Source organism: Nothobranchius furzeri, chromosome 6, assembly GCF_043380555.1.
Source record: "Nothobranchius furzeri strain GRZ-AD chromosome 6, NfurGRZ-RIMD1, whole genome shotgun sequence".
Taxonomy (NCBI): Eukaryota; Metazoa; Chordata; class Actinopteri; order Cyprinodontiformes; family Nothobranchiidae; genus Nothobranchius; species Nothobranchius furzeri.
In genome coordinates, this window is record NC_091746.1 from 52,881,914 (window position 1) to 52,900,420 (window position 18,507).

At 41.8% G+C, this 18,507-nt stretch overlaps 1 protein-coding gene across 7 annotated transcripts in view; it reads left to right on the forward strand.

Moving 5' to 3' along the window:
• bmpr1bb (bone morphogenetic protein receptor, type IBb) overlaps nt 1–18,507 on the forward strand; it is a 79,287-nt gene that overhangs the window by 50,949 nt on the left and 9,831 nt on the right. For 4 of the 7 annotated variants that reach the window (XM_015941975.3, XM_054744338.2, XM_054744340.2 and 1 more), the window contains one exon: nt 6,520–6,796. The exons of the other annotated variants lie outside the window; for them this stretch is intronic. In XM_015941975.3, the coding sequence (XP_015797461.1) occupies nt 6,694–6,796 (103 nt within the window). In that variant the 5' untranslated portion in view covers nt 6,520–6,693. The remainder of the gene's footprint in view (nt 1–6,519; nt 6,797–18,507) is intronic. 7 annotated transcript variants of the gene reach the window in all.

The following is an 18,507-nucleotide window of genomic DNA, read 5'->3' on the forward strand; positions in this document are numbered from 1 at the left end:
TTAACAGTTAAGTTATAAAATGTATGTTTTTACTAGCTAAAAAAAGTTTTTAAACGTGGTAACGTAACTTTGGTATGTCGTACGTCTAGCCAATCATCTAGTGTGACATCATCGACAGGCGCAGGACCCCCCGGCCAGAAGGAAACATGGCTTCTGGCATCCCTAAAGACGCCAGACCTACACCCTATGTACCTTAGACCTAGACTTGGATTTTTATGGTTATATGGTACTAAGCCACCCATATTTTTCAACAACTGGACATCATTTGATTAATTTTGGTTTGATGGATATTTGCAGAGATTACCGGTAAAGCTGCACACCATCTCTTTAAAGTGTCACACAATGATGGAATAATTTAAGAAATTTGTTTTAGCGTAAAATAAATGTTGTTTTACACAGATTTTAAAATATGATCTGGTACTACATTACATATTGTGTCTGCATTTTCATTAATATATATAAAACCAGACGGAGGATGAAGAATATTCTAAACTGGGTAATATTCTAAACTAAGAACTTTGCTGCACAACCTGAAGACATTCAAGAGCTCAGCAGCGTTACAGTAAACTAACTAATAGAAAGCTCAGATTATTTAGATCTTGATAATGGCACTGCATGTTTAAAAAAGTCCCTAAGAGGATGGCTCTTATTTTGACATCTAAAAGTCAACGTTGATCATCTAAATCTTGCTGCCTCCAATAGAAGCTGGTTAGCTTTTAACCACCTAGTAGATTTGCATTACGGTTTAAATTCCAACCATGAGTGGGAAGCGAGGAAAATGTGCAAAGAATAGTAGATTTGACTGTAAATAGGTCTCTCAAAAAACGTTTCCCACTTCCAGCCGCTTTGTGTGAAGGCTTGACCCCTCCTCCCGCCGGGCCGACCTCTCCCCTGCAGCTCCCAGCCCGGGCCTTTGGTCTGAGTGGGCTGTCGGACCAGAGAGGCTCCATGCTGGGTGTTTGATGTAGCACTGAGGGGGGTGTGAGGAGCACTGACCCATTCACACGGCTCCTTGTACACTTGTGCCCCAGAAGAAGCTGACTTATCACATGTAACACACAACTCTGCACAAATCAGGAGTGACAGCTGAAGGGCTGATGGAGGTGAGAAGGGGTTTCTAGGAGCTGTGGTTCCCACCCAGTCAGACTTGGAGAAGGGGACAGGTGTTGGGTCGGGTGGGGGGTCGTTTAGGTTTTTGTTTGTTCTTTTGGGTTTAATTGGCCTCTGTATCTTTTATAGGCATGTAAAGCTATAATTGATTGTGAACCTTCTAGATGTTTACAGTTTGTGTGACTTGATGTAATCTGTTTAAGAGCTAATCGTCTTAACATGTAACACATAAATCTTTCACTTGAGGGATGTGCATCTGTCATTGTGGTTGTTTTCTTTCGTGGCTGTGTTGCTGGGCTTCTGTGTGATGGATTAGTGTGAATTTGTAAAGTTAAGGAGCTGCCTGGAGGTGTGAGCTCTAATCCCCTCTAATCATCTGACGTGTGACGGCCTGATCTTGGTTGCAGTGCTGAGAGGTGTTTGTGGTTTCACCTCTTTACGCTCACACGAGCAACCAAACACTATCAACACCGTTCAGCCCAGCTTTAATCCCCTACTGTTGGTTGCGGACGAATGCTTCTGTGGAGCCTTTTTCTCAGTTTACGCTGAACAATTTTAAAGACTAAGATCACTGAGAAACTTTTTACTTATTTTTGAAATGTGATCAGTCACTCTGGGTTTAACATACAGGCTACTCCTTTTTCCTGCATTAGCTTCTGATAGAAAATAGACAGAAATTCTCACATTAGAAAAGCCACTCAGATCTATGTTGCACTGAAAAGTTGCATTCAAAGACTCGCCAAAATTGGCTCAGGACAAGGGAAGTTGAAGGTCGGTTTAATGTCCAGGAAACAGAAAAGAACATTTCGGATAGAAGAAACTAACCGTTGGTATTAGCAACTCCTCCAGGCTTGTGTTATTTGTGGAGATAAAACATCAGAGTTGCAGAGCAAACAGAGTCAGTGGCAGAGTTGCACAGCTGTTAGCCAATCAGGGGCGAGATATACAAAAATCAGGAAATAAGACTCCAAATCCTGCCGTGCTCTGCTCCCCTCTGTTCTGGCTCATTTCTATTTCCTGAAACAGGAGTGCCAGAGCTTTTTTCCTCACAGAGATGGCTCACACGATATTCATTAATCCTAGAGACGACTGCAAATGTATTGACAAAACGAGTGAACTTGGTCTTCTCAGACCTTCTGGAAAAAAATGCTGTTTTTTTCACCATAATGGAGGAAAAAACCGAAATGTTGATCAAAGGAAAAAAATTTTGACACATTTTTTGTCTATTTCAAGAATATCCAGAGTAGAGCCCTGCACGGGCCTAAAATCTGAGCCCGTGTCCGGCCCAGCCCGAGGGGGTGGAGCCCCAGCCCGACCCGGTCCGAAAAGGTTTTCAGGATTCTCTGGCCCGACCCGAGCCCGAGCCCGACTTTTTTTAACCAACTAAATGAAAACAAAGTGCGTCAATCCTGACCAATGTGTTAAAAGACGTGCAGGATCCAATCAATTTGTTTTTCCCTCATTTACCGTCACGGAGATGACGGCACAGGCTCTGGTGGTAATCAAGTTAAATTTTATCTCTTTCCAACAATTTTCACAAGAAAACAGAACAGTTAAAAGCAGGGCTTGTGTTGACCGGACAGTTCCTGTATTTGACAGTTTATTTTGACGGAGAAAAAATAGAAAGAATTACCCAGACGCATGCAGACGAACTGACATTTTATTCTACGCACATCACAGAGTGCTTGTTCCTGTCTCCAGTGTGGCAACGCATCCAGGAGCTGTCTGAGGAGAAGCCCAGAATCTCACATCCTCTTCAGCTCAGGAAGCGCCTATGATTACGCACAAGCGTGACGTGTCAACCCGGTCTCACAGTAAGACTGGGTTGGGCCTGTTCAGGTTTACACAGACAATCTTTACATTTAGAATTGACTTACAGATATAAAATTAATTCAGTAAAATATAAAGCATTTTATTTAAATATCCATTCATTATTTTACAAGCACAGAGAGCCCCATCAGATTCAGATCAGCGGGAAGATTCCTCCGACTGAATTCAGTCAGAGGAATCTTCCTGCATGCGCTCTGGTTCTGTGACGTGCTCCAAGCTCCTCCCCACATCTTCAGCTCGCTGTGGACCTTATGTAGTGCACGCTGACAGTGAGCTGCGCTGAGCAGTGTCCAGCTCAGATGTTCAGATGGGAATCTTTTCTTCAGTGATTTAGCTACATCTGCGATGTGCGTAGAATAAAGTGTCAGTTCGTCTGCATGCGTCGGGGTAATTCTTTCTATTCTTTCTCCGTCAAAATAAACGGTCAGCCACGGGAACTGTCCGGTCAACACAAGCCCTGCTTTTAACTGTTCTGTTTTCTTGTGAAAATAGATAAGATTAAACTTGATTAACACCAGAGCCAGGCGCACTGCACCGTTATCTCTGTCACTGGAAATGAGGGAAAAACAAATTGATCGGATCCTTTTCTGACCTTCCCCACCTACAAAGTTTAATTACAACAATCAAATGTGACAGAGCCTGGATTTGTATTCTGAACAGTCTAAACATGTTTTAAAAAGAAACATATGACAAAAGTGGCACCTGCTCAGTAAAACCACCAACAGGGTGAAAAATATCAAAATATTGTAGGCAGAGATGGGCTACAACTTCTGGATCATCTTTATATAAATCGTTTTATTGATTATCTTCTTATGAAAGATAACTTTGAGGTACACGAGCGACCAGTACTGGTTGCTGTCACCTGTTGTGAGCAGCGCTCTGCTGTCTGAGGGTAGGCCCCGCCCACAACGCTGCGGCTGCTGTGGCTCCCAGTGTTTTCTTTACTGTAGGAAATGGGTAATAATGGCTCTTTGATGGGAACAGGTTGCTGACCCCTGGTTTAAGTGTTTCAATTTTTTTTTTATGAATTCGATTAAAAATAAAGGCGCCCGGTCCGTGCCCGAGGTAATTACACAGTCGTTGGACCGAGGGCCGTCAGGCCGGGCCGACCCGAGGTCCTAGGGCTTCAGTGCAGGGCTCTAATCCAGAGCAACAATATCCTGTTGTGCTCCTGAGCTCTTGTTTTACTGCAACAGCGCCCATAGTTGAAGTCAAAGAACTTCCCTCAATCCTTCACAATAAAAACCTCAAACATACACACAAGTACTGCTGTATTAATGTTGTCCTCTGGTTAAACTCGTACTTAAAGTTAAAATCTTTAGGGGGGGAAAGAAAAAAGTAGTAAACCAAAAATAAAGTAGTATTTAGAGATTATGAGGGAAATCCAAAATACCCACATTGCCTTGTGTACCTTGTGGCTTCATACACCAGAATAGATTTGAGTAAATTTAATTCAAATTTATACATAACGCCAAATTATGAGTCGTTTCAAGGCCAATGCAGTTCAGTTCATTCAGCCAATCAGTAAAATGTTTCTTATATAAGGAACCCAGTCGTTTGCATCATGTCTTTGATTAGTGTCAGTGGGTGTTTCTCAATGTTACGAGGACACAGTCCTTCCTTGGTCAAAGAAAATAATTAAATGGAACAGACTTACATCCTGTGACCGCGGCTTCTGCGGCGGTCAAGTAATGTCATGTGACACAGGAGATAACATAACATTTTATACGTACAAGTTTCAACTTTTACTTTTGAAATTGTGTATATATTGGTTGAATTCAATATGTAAGCGAGTTACTACCTGCTAGCCACCGAAGCTGCAACTACTAGCAACTAACCAACCATAGAAAACTGTTTTAGATCTAAAACTAAACTTCTCAGATATCAGCCCGAAAGCTACAATTAGTTGACTTACATTTAAACTTGAAATTTGCCCCCAAAGTAGTTGCCGGCTTCTGATCCGCCAATCTTTAGAAAATACAGCAGGAAATTTTTGACCAAGGCCAGCCTACAAGACACCTCCTGTGTATCCTTGCTCAGCTAGCTAAATGGCTAACAAACATGGAATAGACGCCTCAGTAGAACATGAACACTGGAACACGCCTTGGCGGTTCCTGATGACATATCTCCTAGGCAACCAGGGCAGGGCTAAGACATCAAGGCAAGGTTCCTTGGTACTGAGAAACACCCTGTGTCTTTACAGCAATCCACATACTAAGCAAGCACACAGTGACAGTGGAGAGGAAAACTCTCTTTTAACAGGAAGAAACCTCCAGAGGATCTTGGCTCAGTATAAGCAGCCATCCTCCACAACATAAATGAAATACTTGTCACCAAAACTCATATCTGAACACTATCTGTAGATAACATCCCGGTATTTAGTGGTTAGGGCTGCTGACAGAAAAAAAATGTTTTAATGCGCTTCAGATTAACGTACGCGCACATGCAGATCATTTTTCTGGAAATGTTTTGACTTCTTTTCTTTTTACATTTGAAATTTATGGTCTGGAAATATTTTAATTAGGTTCTAGAACTAATATTTTTCATGAATGCATCAAATTATTTTCTTTTTATTGTGGAAAAGTTATTTCAAGATGTTCCAGAAAAAATAATTCACCTGTCTTTCTTTTTAAATTTACTCTTGACGTGGTAGTGAAGTTTTGAACTTGATTCCTGAAAATAAAATTCTCTATCCTCTATGTTTTTAACCCCTTAGAAGATTTTCTTTTATCTAAAAGTAGTAATGCCTTTTTGTGGGAAAGAATATTTTGATTTTCTTCTTTAAATATTAAAACTTTTTTCTCATCATTTTGACTTTAATCTTGACAATTGTTTCTCCTTAGCTCCCCTGTTACATTTATTTAGTATTATTATTATTGTTGTTATAATGATTGTTATTACTAGTTTCAACAATGAAAGAATAACTGACCCTAAACTCTATTATTTGCAGATGTTCTGGAATAACTCAACAGCCTTTAATGGAAATACTAATCTTTGCTAACCACACATGAACAGAGTTTTGCTGAATAAGAACAAGTCCTTAAGTAAAGGCAGATTAATGAAACTTGCAGCGTGGCCACGTCTTCATGCATAACCTACACACTAACACTAAAACACATTTTTTCCACGTTTTTTGCTGCCTAACATCAACAGATTGGAGTCCTGACCACCCGTGCTTTCCAGGATTTGATACCTGTGGGCTTTACCGCTGCACACACTCATGTTCAGTGTGTGTTTATGGTCTTTCGTTCCTGATGTAGTTTCCATGTCTCTCTTGGCATGTTTTGTGTTTGCATGCCTGTGGCAGACATTCATAAAGCTTTTATTGGTGCCTTTAACACCTCGTTCAGCCCAAACTCACGCTCGTGACCTCGAAACAACTCCTGTCCCTTCGTCCGTTGTGGCGTGTGAGAGACAGACCGAGACACACGTGTGGATATACTCAGCTGTTGTCTCTGTTGTGAAGCGGCCAGAAAAGAGAGAGAGAGAAAAAACTGGACGAAAAGCACAGTGAGAGAGTAACACCCTCCTCCTCCCTCTCTTTTGTCCCACTCTTCTTTCTCCATGTGTCTCTGGCAGGCTGTCAGTGTGGAGTTCTGCCTCAAGGCGACTGTGGGAAGTTTGTGGGAGTGCTGAGAGGCAGAGTGGGAGTCGCTCACAGAGAAACACTTGTACAGAAGGAGGGAGGATACGGAACGCGCTAAAACATCTGCATCTTTTTGCACGGGGATTGCTGTGGCAGCAGCTCTGGGAATGTGGAGAAGCTGGTGCATGATGGTGGGGCGGCCTCAGGACCTGACCTGGCAGGCTGTTCTCTTGGTGACTGGACTGGCGTCTCTGAGCTATGGTTCTGATGGTGAGTACTGGGCTGGACACTAGCTTGTACTGTCTTGCTGATGTTTAGAGTTTCTTATCCTTTAATAGGTTATTAGGGTTTTATATTTTGGGACAAGAGCCTCACAGAAGAATTCATTGATCTCCTCTGTGCCTCCCACACCCCCTTACCGCAAACCCTTTCCATGTTTGGATTGATTTGAAGACTGACAGCCAGTTGTCTTCTGCAATGGATGCAAACAGCATTGTGGCACCCCAACAGGTTGTGACAAACTCGGGGGAGGTCAGCCAGCCCCCATTGTCAGCAAGACGATATTCAATCTTGGCATTAAAAATGTAGATTTGGGAATTCCCCCCATTGTTTTTTGTTTTAATTTGCAGAAATGCAAAATAATTTAAATATATCTTTTAGTGAACAGTCCTCACAGGAATCTTAACTCTTAAAGTTGACACAGTTGACACAGACAGACAGAAAAATCACTTCCATAGTTGTTGTTTAAACTTATTTGATGTTTAGATTTTCAATTTGAAGGTGATAACAAATAGCACTTGCCATTCCTACTGTGTTCTGACATGTATTGGTCCAATAAGTGGTTATAATGGTTACAATACTCGCACTGATCCTGTTAGTTTGCATAGTTTGAGTTCAGTTTTAGAATGCAGAATTATTTACTTATATAACAACATTCATCAGCCAAATATGTCGTATAAAACTGAATCTTCAAATGTTCTTCAAAAAGAGGACGCAACTGAAAAACTAAGTTTTTATTCACCACCTGTACAAAGATGCTTTGTGCTAAAGTTGTGTCAAAACTAACCACTCCATGTAAAATCCCATTCTGACTGTGTGCCTCTGAGCTAAATGTCATTTTCACAGTTGGTCAAGAAATATCTCAGCTGCTGATGAATGCTCTTCTTTTTCTCAGCAGACCAGTTCTGAAACCCAGCAACCACACAAAGATAAAGATGTGAAAATCAGCCTAAATCCCACATAGAACCACTGATTTACACATTTCCTGCTCCAAGGCGATGTTTAGATATTTTCTCCTTTTCTTGTCAGTGCAGCCTGACAAATAGATGGGGTAAAGACTGTAAGATAGATTTCAAACCAAATTGGGCTCCGTCAGGTTTCTCAGTGATTTGATCTTTTAAGGTTCCCACAAATGAGTTCAACATGTGGTAGGTTGTCCATAAATCTGAGAACAGCCAGCTTGCCACCTGTTTTTGTAAGCTAGAGAGGTTCACAGAGACTGGGTGAATCTTAGCTCCAGTCATCAAATAGCTAAGGATGAATGAAGATTTCAGCAAAGGGGAAAAAAAACAGCTTCAGAAATTGAGGATTTTTACACATTTTCTTAATAAAATCATGACTTAGTTTGTTCTGTGAGCATCAAGTTAAATCTCTATTCCACTAAAGACCAAAGGTAACAGATCATGTGCTGCTGTGGCCCCCAGACTCTGGGCCTCTCTCCCCCTGATCCTGAGATCAGTGGACTCGGTGGTCTCCTTTAAAAAGCAGCTGAAGACTCAGCTGTTCATTTAGCTTTTGTTTGCTTCAGTTAATTCTTCATCACTACCTTCTCCTCATCCAGCTCTTTCTACCAATTCTGCCTTTCCCGGGATCAGATTACCTCTTTCTTGTTCATTTTCCGTATCCCTTTCCTCACATTTTTATCACAATGTTTGACTTTTCCCAATTTTATTGTTGTAATCATTTTTAATCATTTTTATTTTCTTATTTTTGTTCTTGCGAAGCGCCTCAGGATTTTTATCTTGAGAGGCGCTATATATAATGTTTTTTCTTCACTACTTTAATAAGTCATTAGAGCTTCCATGGATTTAAAGTGTGAAAAATTAAACATCATTTTTCTTTATAGCTTAAGACGTTTGTTCTTTTCTATATGCTGGTGGTATCTGCTTAGTAAAGCATTACATAATATGGTTAAGCAGTCATTAATACTTTATTAAATAGTTTATTAAAGTGGCAGTGTGTAGTTTTCTGGCACTAGGGGGCAGTACATACACTTCAGGGTAATTTGACACCGTATCGCCATGACTGTTGCTAGTTTAAAAAAACATTACGGTAAATGTTACCGTTGTTAAGCAGAAAGCATGCAACCTCAGCCTGACTCCTCAGACTTTCGAGGTCGTTCAGTTAGTTCCATTGAGAGAAGACAATGCCGACTGTAGTTTTCTGGCGCTTTAGTACCTGGATCTGCTCAGGGTCCTGCGCCTGCCGATGACATCATCATACTACAGCAGTACCACTTGGCCAAAATATATTGCATGTCTTTTTCGATTCTGTTCTTTTACATACGCTTTTGAAAGAGTTTAGCAGTTTTGTTATTATATTTATGTTTCTTACTACCTACAGTAAATGTTTTTGAATGTGGTAACGTAATTTCCGTAAGTCACACATCCAGCCAATCATCTAGTGTGACATCATCGACAGGCATAGGACCCCGAGCTGGTCAGAGGGAAGCATGATATCTAATATGGCGTCCCCCAAAGACGCTAGACCCGCTCCCTTTGTACTTTAGACCCAATTTTTATGGTTACGTGGTACAAAGCCAACATTTTTCATCAACTGGACGTCATTTTATTCATTTTCAACATTTCGGTGGATATTTCCAGAGAATTAAGGTAACCTTACACACTGCCTCTTTAATGCTTAATAATGCAGTAAGTAAGGTAAAAAAAGGGACCCTTTATTGTGTTAGCAAATTTAAAACCAAATGTTACAAATGAATAAAAAGGTTTCCTCACTGGCTGAGAGGACATATTAAGAGTGGCATCGATTCATCCTTTGAAAGCTGTCAGAGTTCTGGGTGTGGTGAATCGGTTCAGCAGAAACGGCAGCAGTCTGGCCTCAGCGGGAGCACGCTCCTTAGCCTTCTGTGAGCAGTTTCCTGTCAGGATGTGGATACGGTTCCCTTGTACAGAACTTGATCTGCAGGCAGATGTGCAGCTCCAGCAGTCAGACCTTGAGGCAGATGCTGCGTGTGTTTGTTTTTTTTACTCGCTCCTGTGCAGAATGTTTGTATTTCCGCTGTCTGGCATCAGGAAGAGGATTAACCATGACATGAAAAGTTTAAGACCAGGAAGTTGATGGCCTGTGGTCTGACAGCCTATTGGTTAGAAAATTGATTGGGCTGAAATAAAAATATTTTATCAAGAACCCAAAAAAATGAAATAACTCTTGGAAAAAGAAGCATGGGTGAAAAATAGAAAAAACTAAGCTAAGCAGCTTACCTGATCCTAGTCACAGTGCCATGCCTCTTCCACTTACCTACAAAAGAAATAGTCAGTTGACTGTATTTTGCCACTTTTCCTACAAGGTCATTATCATGGGCTAAAGTGGCGCATTGTGGTCGCCGTCTCTCGTCATATCTGTAATGAACTCCAGCCTTTCTCATTGTTTTGTGGCTTGTTCCAGTAAGCTCAGACCATGTGGACAGATAAGGGAGATGCCTTGATGGGAAGCGTGGGCAGAAAGTATCAGAGTGGACTGAATCAAGGTTGTGTGTTGAGTTCCACGCAGAGTACACACATGTGGGTTTCACAATCCACACCTGTTCTGTGTCCTTCAGTGTGTGTATGTGTGTGTGTTCAGCCATTTTTATTTGAAAAAGCATGTTGATAAACTTTTATGACAAAATTGAGTCTTTACATGATTTAATTTATTCTCTCACGGTTGGTGTCATGGGTTAAAGTGAAACACAGCCTGTCTGTGTTTGAGTAGTTGTTGATATAGCAGCTCTTTGCAGTATTCACACCTGCTTGGGACATTTTCTGAGTAAATCCTCAGCAGAAGGACCAGTGTGGGAAAGAGACCAGGCCCCGTAGTGACCACTGTGTCTGGTCACGGCAGGGAAACGTGTAACAGGTTGATGGAAGCTGATGGCCTGATGTGGGTGTAGCGGCGGAGACGAGGAGATGGTGTGGAATGTGCCAGTATGATGTCTGTCTCTTGGTGCCTTTGAAGCCTGCAGGAGGGGAAAAGGAATGAAGGGGTTGTAGTTGGGTGGAGGAGGATGGACGGGCCTCCTGCAGGTTGGGTGTGACCCCTCGGAGTCTGGGTGAACCCTGGAGGCTCTAGGGAAGATGTCTTCTTTGAGGAGGTTATTTATTATGACCACCTGGAACAACTTATCTTTATTCTTTTTTTTTTCAGTACCTTTCACTGTTCACCAAGGTTCACTGAGAAGCATATAATACTTGTTCTCTTTGAAATACGATCAGTCACTCGGAGATTCACATGCGTGCAAAACGTGAATATCGCCCGTATTAGCCGCCGAAAGGTAACAGAACGTTTGCTACATGTCACAGGGAAATATTGGCATTCCTGGACTCACCTTGGCTGCAGAAAGCTGTTAATTAGCAGCCAGGTGGGAGCAGAGAGCGTCTCAGCCAGTAGAAGCTAACCATTAGCATTAGCATTTCCACATCATAGCAGAACACATTCAGGCTTGGGATATTTGTGGAGATAAAACATCTATGTTGCACTGTTTACCCAAGAAAGAAGAGCGAGCGGAGGCAGTGGAAGACTCTTGATGCTGTTAGCCAATAAATGCAAGGTGTTTGCATATCATGTTATTTTTATTTATTCTTTATTTAACCAGGAAGGTCCCACTGAGATAAAGTCCTGGCCAAGTGGCAGCAGGCAGTTATAGAAGGCAGTTACAGTACAGGCAAATATGAAACTGAATTACTCCAAATCCAACCATTTTCTGCCCCCCCGCTCCTCTGACTAACTTTTTTCAGTCAAAGTCAAAGTCAGTTTAATTGTCACTTCTGCCACATGTACAGGACATACAGAGAAATGAAATTATGTTACTCTCAAACTCTCGCTAGATAGAAAATAAACATTTTGTATAAAAACAGTAACCAAGTTCAGAGAGACTGTGGGGGAAAACAGAGGAGAGGTGGGAGAGCTGGGAGGGAGTTTAGCTTCCTAACTGCCTGATGGATAAAGCTGTCCTTCAGTCTGTTGGTCCTGGCCTTGAGACTCCGCAGTCTCCTCCCTGACGGCAGCAGCTCGAAGAGGCTTTGCATTGGGTGAGTGGGATCAGCCGCAATGCGAAGGGCCTTTTTTGTGAGGCGGGCACAAAAAAGCACTTCTACTTCCTGAAACAGATGCGCTTGTTTCAGGAACCAGCAGAATGCTGTATCAGAGGAGAGCATAATGTGGCAGGATTTGGTTCTTATTTCTCACTATTTGGCATCTTATTAAACTGTTAAATGATAAATGACCCGCACTTGTATTGCGCCTCTCAGAGTAAGGACTCCAAAGCGCTTTTACACTACAGCAGTGGTTCCCAAACTTATTTAGCCGCGCACCCCCTTCTATGTCCCGACCATGTTGACGCAACCCCCCCCCCCCCCCCCCAGCCCCCACATCAGGGCATGGCTCTCTCTCTCTCTCTCTCTCTCTCTCTCTCTTTCTCTCTCTCTCTCTCTCTCTCTCTCTCTCTCTCTCTCTCTCTCTCTCTCTCTATATATATATATATATATATATATATATATATATATATATATATACATTTATCAGATGTCAAGCTAAACAGACAGGGTTAAAAAAATTCCCCATCACTTTCATTTTTTAAATAGTAATTAATAAACATTCGATACCATTACAATTTCCTTTGATTTCATTTTAAATAAATATTTAGAGTGCCCAGGTAGCACATAAACAATGCAATTTAACGGTTTTCTTAAAGTAGGAACGTTTAACCTGTGCGGCCAGAGCGCTCTCCTTCCTTCTGCTCTGCGTAAACCTGAGCTGATCACCTACTTGTGCGTAATCAAATGTCAATAGGGGACAAGATATAGCCATGATGTTCACTTTTACCTCAGACCGACTTATTGCTGTTTTATGGTGTGGCTGAATCTGCGATCCGCTGCCACGCTGACTGGAATAACACATGCTGCAGTAACATGAGATGTGGTCAGGTTCATGAGGAGTCACTGGCTGGAGCGGACCCGACTCATCCCAGAAGCTAATATCTTAATTTGACCTTGAATGAAAAATAACCTCTTAAAAGTTGTTATCACGGTGGAGGCAGCGTTCATTTCTGCCTTCAGTCTGACGGCGCGCCGGAGTTAAAGCAGCGTGCGCGCTTATTGAATCTGTGTGTGTGTGCGCGCACACGCTCGCGCGGCACAGCCGCTCAAGTCACCGCGTCTCGCGCTATTTAAATCAATGTTGTAAAATGACTTCTGCCCAGCCCAGATGTGCTCACTTGTGCACCCGTGAGCCGTGGTTCAGCCGGAACGCGTCTGACCTCTGACAGACGCACTCTGAACTTCAGATCTTCAGCGCGCTGTCAATAGCCTGAATGGGAATAATTTCTTGATTTTTTTTTTGTTACATCCACAATGTTCTGTGTGTGAGGTTTACAATGTCAGAACACCTGCACGAGACAGGTGTTAATTACAATCCGCCAGAATGACTCGCCACCTTCAGATTCCTCCAACACCGTTAAAAATGATCAAATACGGAACATATTGGCGTGCGCAGGCCAGAGTGCTGAAGCTCGACGCATTGTTATTATGAAGCTAGGGACATGTGGAGGACACGCACGCGCGCGCAAAAATATACTTGTTTTCAATTACATTTATTGTGCCCACTTACTTTTTCTTTGGCCCACCCACAAATGAGTTTCTACGCTAATAGTGACATATGACAGACTTCTCCGAGCTCCACAGCCATTACACTTTTCACCTCGCGCACCCCCTAGCGGCAGCACACTTTGGGAATCCCTGCACTACAGTATATCATTTGTCCATTCACACACACATTTGCACACTGATATTGATGAGCTACGATGTAGCTACAGCTGCCCTGGGGCACACTAACAGAGGCGAGATTAGCCAACAGCAACACAACTCTACCACTGACTCAGTTTACTTTGCAACGTTGATGTTTTATCTCCACAAATAACACAAGCCTGAAGGAGTTCTGCTGTGTGGTAGAGTTGCTAATGCCAACAGTTAGCTTCTGCTAGGTGATACGTTCTTCGCTGTTTCCTGGACACTAAAACATCAGCCTTCGCCGTTGCAAGTTGAGATGGGTGAGTCCATGATTGTTCAGCCTGCTTGAAAATGTTAGAGTGACCGATTATAATCAGAAATAATCATTAAAAATGGGTTTTCAGTGTTCAACATCTTTAATGTCCCTCTTTTTACTTTTGTTTGTTGGCAAAATATTTTATGTGATGGATTTTGATGAGACTCAAACTATCCATTGAAGGAACACCTAGGGCATTTAAAGTTTGGCTAGTTCAGGATAGCTGCCATGGCTAAAGGGCATTAGCTAACACAAAATGACAATAACTTACTTTCACAATTGTTGAGCTAAGACTTGAGCTGGGAATATATATATATACTCTGAGCTGTACATCTTAACTTGAAGGGCTGAAAGTAGAATATTAAGAAAACTTTATTGATTTGTTTGAAGTTTTTATTTTAGAAAAGTTAACATGGTCTGTTAGTTTTGCTACATTTTATCAGAAGTAGAATAAAAAAGGGTATTGCTCGTTTCTTTGAGCTTTAGGTTTTAAAACTCTTCTCCACTTCTTTTTAACCAGGGTTTTATGCTTCTTTTATTGTACAGAGAAAACGGAGCTAAAGAAATATTTGACCAAATCATATTTAGTATTTTAAACATAAAACTAAATCTGCCTATTTATATTAACATTATATTATATTCCTCCCAGGAGGCCGAGGCAGACAGCTGCTGCCTCTGAGCCTGGTTCTGCTGGAGTTTTCTTCCTGTCTAAAGAAAATTAAATTAAAAATGGCTGTCTTAGGTCAGCAAACACAAAAAAATCTGTAACTTGGTCCGTTTTGCACATAATGAGCAAATATATGGTGTGGTGGTAGCTGAGTCATTCAAAATGCCTTGCTGCACTTTTAACAGATTACAAGATCTTATTATGTAGTTCAAAACTATAAATCTATCTTTTCTCAACAGAAAATATCTCAGTTTTAAACATGGAAAATGGTGAGCAATGTGCATTCTGTGGATTTATTTTGTTATTACCATTTGTTCTCTGCAGCAACCAGGATCACAGAAATGCTTCCACAAGTCCACAACCCAGACAAGTGTCGACCACAGCTGTCCTCCTTTCTTTAAAACATCTCACACTCTCATAGCTTGCCCCGAAAACACGTTCACTCTCAGGTTTAGGAGTCAGTAACTGTCAAGAATCTGACCTAGACTTGCTATAAAAGCATTCTTGCTTTTATTAAATGAGTGCAGGTGCATTCATCTGTCTGACATATACCATTACAACATAAAAACACACTGGATTTGGTCTTGAAACAGACCAGATCCACAAAGCTGAACACAGAAAAATGTCTGTTTGTTGCCCTTTACTAACAGTTTAAGAGCTCAATGTTAGCTGATAAATGAAAAATGTCCTCACAGAGGTGATGACGAGAAGCTTCTGTCAGAGTTTATCAAGTCATAAAGTCAGCGGCTAAGCAGCCGTCACCAATCCAGATAAGTTGTCCTGAAGATGGATCCAGTGTGAACGTGCCCCACTGAAACAGGACTGATGATGGGGATGATCCCAGATTCTGCAGCTGGAATCATTTACTCGTACACACTCCCAGTTTCTGCGAAGGTGTCGGAGTGTTTGTGTGTAATATTGTGCCGGTGTTAATGAGAACCCGTGGAATGTGTGGGGGATGCAGATCGGGTTTCGGGATGACCTTGAGTCTGCTGCGACGCGGAGACAGCAAGTTTATGGGGGTGTGAGTCAGACGAGAGTGAAGACGGACAAAAGAGCGGTTTGGTGTGTTGCTTTGATATTAGTTATCTTTTTGTTCCAAGCATAATTTTAACATTTTATTTAGAATTTTTTTTATCAGTGTCGAGCTTAAACAACTTAAAATTTTTGTTGTTTTCAGAGCCTAAAACCTTTGAATGTCTGAAGAAATAGAAACTCGTCCTTCAGCCTTGAACACAATGTATTATTTTAAATAAAATTTCCAGTTTTTACTCTTCCTCCTGTTGCACATGAGCTGTATGATGGTCTTGGGCTTTTATTACTCCATAAAACAGTTTATACAAGAATTACTATATTTAAAGCTACAATATGCAAGAATTTTATAGTGAAATGATCACAAAATAGTTGAGTTTAAATCATGTTGGAAGGAATGTTTCATTGAAACAGATTTCCTTCTCAGTCGCCTGGCTGTTTGTCAGTCTCTCTCCTTTCAGTAAAGGCCAAGGAAGGATGTAGTCGGTGGCCTAGTAGTATGGTGTCCGCCCTGGGACTGGAAGATCGTGGGTTCAAATCCACAGTTGGGTCATTCCAAAGACCTTAAAAATGGGACCCAATGCCTCTCCGCTTTGATACTCAGCTTTACGCCAGGATCACTTTTTCACCGAGTGCTTCTGCTCACACCTACTGTTTTCCAAACCCCACCACCCCGTGGCCTTGCTTTGTGTGTGTGTGTGTGTGTGTGTGTGTGTGTGTGTTTGTGTATGTTACCAGTTTGCTCTGCTTGTTGAGATCAGAAACTGTGCCGATCCTGTTGCCATTTTGTAGACCAACTTCTTTCTAAATAGATAAGTAAATAGTTAGCATAGCATAGCATAGTTTACTTATATAGCACGTTTAAAATGCAGCATGGGAGCTGCCCAAAGTGCTGCACAGGCTAAAACAAAGCACAACCATTACAAGGAGCTAAAACAGAGGATAAAAATCTCAATCAAAGGCAGATAAACCATGATGAATACTAAGAACACAATTAAAACAATGATGCAATAAAACACTAAAACAAGTCACTGTCTAAAAGCCAAAGTGTAAAAGTGGGTCTTTTAACGAGATTTAAAAACCGCCAGAGATGGAGCCTGCCGAACTCCAATGGGCAATGAGTTCCATAGCTTTGGGGCAGCATGCACAAATGCTCGATCACCCTGCGATTAGAGTCTCATCCGCGGCGTGTACAGCAGCAAAAGGTCAGCCGACCTCAACGTGCACGTAGGCACATATGGAGTGAGCAGGGCAGAGAGGTAGGGAGGTGCCAGGTCATTGAGTGCTTTAAAAACAAAAGTCAGTAACTTAAACTGCACTCTGAAAAAGACAGGGAGCCAGTGAAGATGTTCCAGGACAGGGGTAATGTGGCTACGTCGGTGTGTACCCGACAAGAACCTGGCAGCAGCGTTCTGGACAACCTGTAGTGTTTGTGGTAGTGTACATTACTATTGTACATTTACCTTAGAATTAAATGTATTTGTTTTTATTCATATTTATTAAATCCATCTTTTGCTGTTAAAACTGCATTTAAAATTATGGAAACGCTGTGTTTCTCCGCAGGAGTGTGTGTGTGTGTGTGTGTGTTTGTTCATGTTCATCTCTCTAGTCTGTTTAGATGCACAAAAATAATCACATTTATCAATCGCAGTGTTTTATTTAGACATTTTAAAACATTTTGTTAAATTTACCAGCCTGTTTCTTCTGTTTGGTTTTGACTTCCTGCCACAATTGCCACAGCTCACTCACGGCTCACGGAAAAATTAGAGCACAAGTTGAAATGATCGCTGCATGGCGCAAGCCTTTGTGGCGCTTCACAGCTGATGTGACTGAGACCGTAGGTTCACAAGGGCGCCGAATAGAAGCGCTCGTCGTTCAACTGCGCTTAGCAGCGCATCGTCGCGTGTCCGTGCCTGATGTGATCCAGGGGTTAAGGGGTTGGATTGGTGGGATTAAACCCCCAAATAGTTACCAAGCATGGCCGTATCTGAAGCTCCCCACAGGGATGGGTTAAATGTGGAGGAACTATTTGACCACTGTGTGACGACTACAGTCTGTGAGCCCTTGGGTTGCAGAGTCCGTGCGTGCTAACACTGCAGCACCAGCATTTGTAAAGCAACAACATCCAGCAGATTTTGTAGAGATCCTAAGCTAGCAACAGGAGCGACCCAGAAGTTATATCTTGTACCTCTGAAATGCCACGGCATCTTTTTGATTTACACTTTAGCTGTGGATGAGCTAACATTGAGCTAACAATGCTAACGGGGAACTAGAAACAAATATATGGATATAAAAAATCTCAAGCTACTTTTTCATTTACCAACAACTAGATATTCCAGTGAAATGTATTTATCTACTAATCAACTTACTGTATATGACTCGTCTTCATCATCAGCTATCGCCTGGTGCTGAGCATAGCGGGCACCTGATCAAACTTTCTCTGTGGTTCCAAACCAAATCTCTGATTTATCCCTGATCCTGTTTGTCTTTAGAGTTTCCTTCCCTTTTTCATCTGATTGTTTTCCACCTGGATAAATAAAAAAAAGAATACTTTTTCTGAATTATCCTGACAAATTCACAAATCAAGTATTTTTGTATATGTTTGTGCTGCTTTGAGGTAGAGAAACTAAAGCCACTGAGAGGGAAGATCTAAACACATCCCCTCTGACACAAACAGATTCAGCGTGTACACCAAGTACCATTTAAGGAGCATTCAGACCGTTTATATGGCACTTTCAGTCTTTTCATCCCATAGTCCCCTGGAGGATTACTCATGCCTTGTTTTCAGTGGCTGCTTGCGTTTCTGGCCTTTGAACTGCTTGGATCTATTCACACCTAGACTCCTCTCTGACTTGATTGACGCACGAATCAACTGTGTGTTGCTGATGTCTTTAAGTCTTGAGTTGGAGCATTTACTTTTTTAGCTTACAGTCCTTCCAACAGCCAGCATGGTGGATAGAAATTC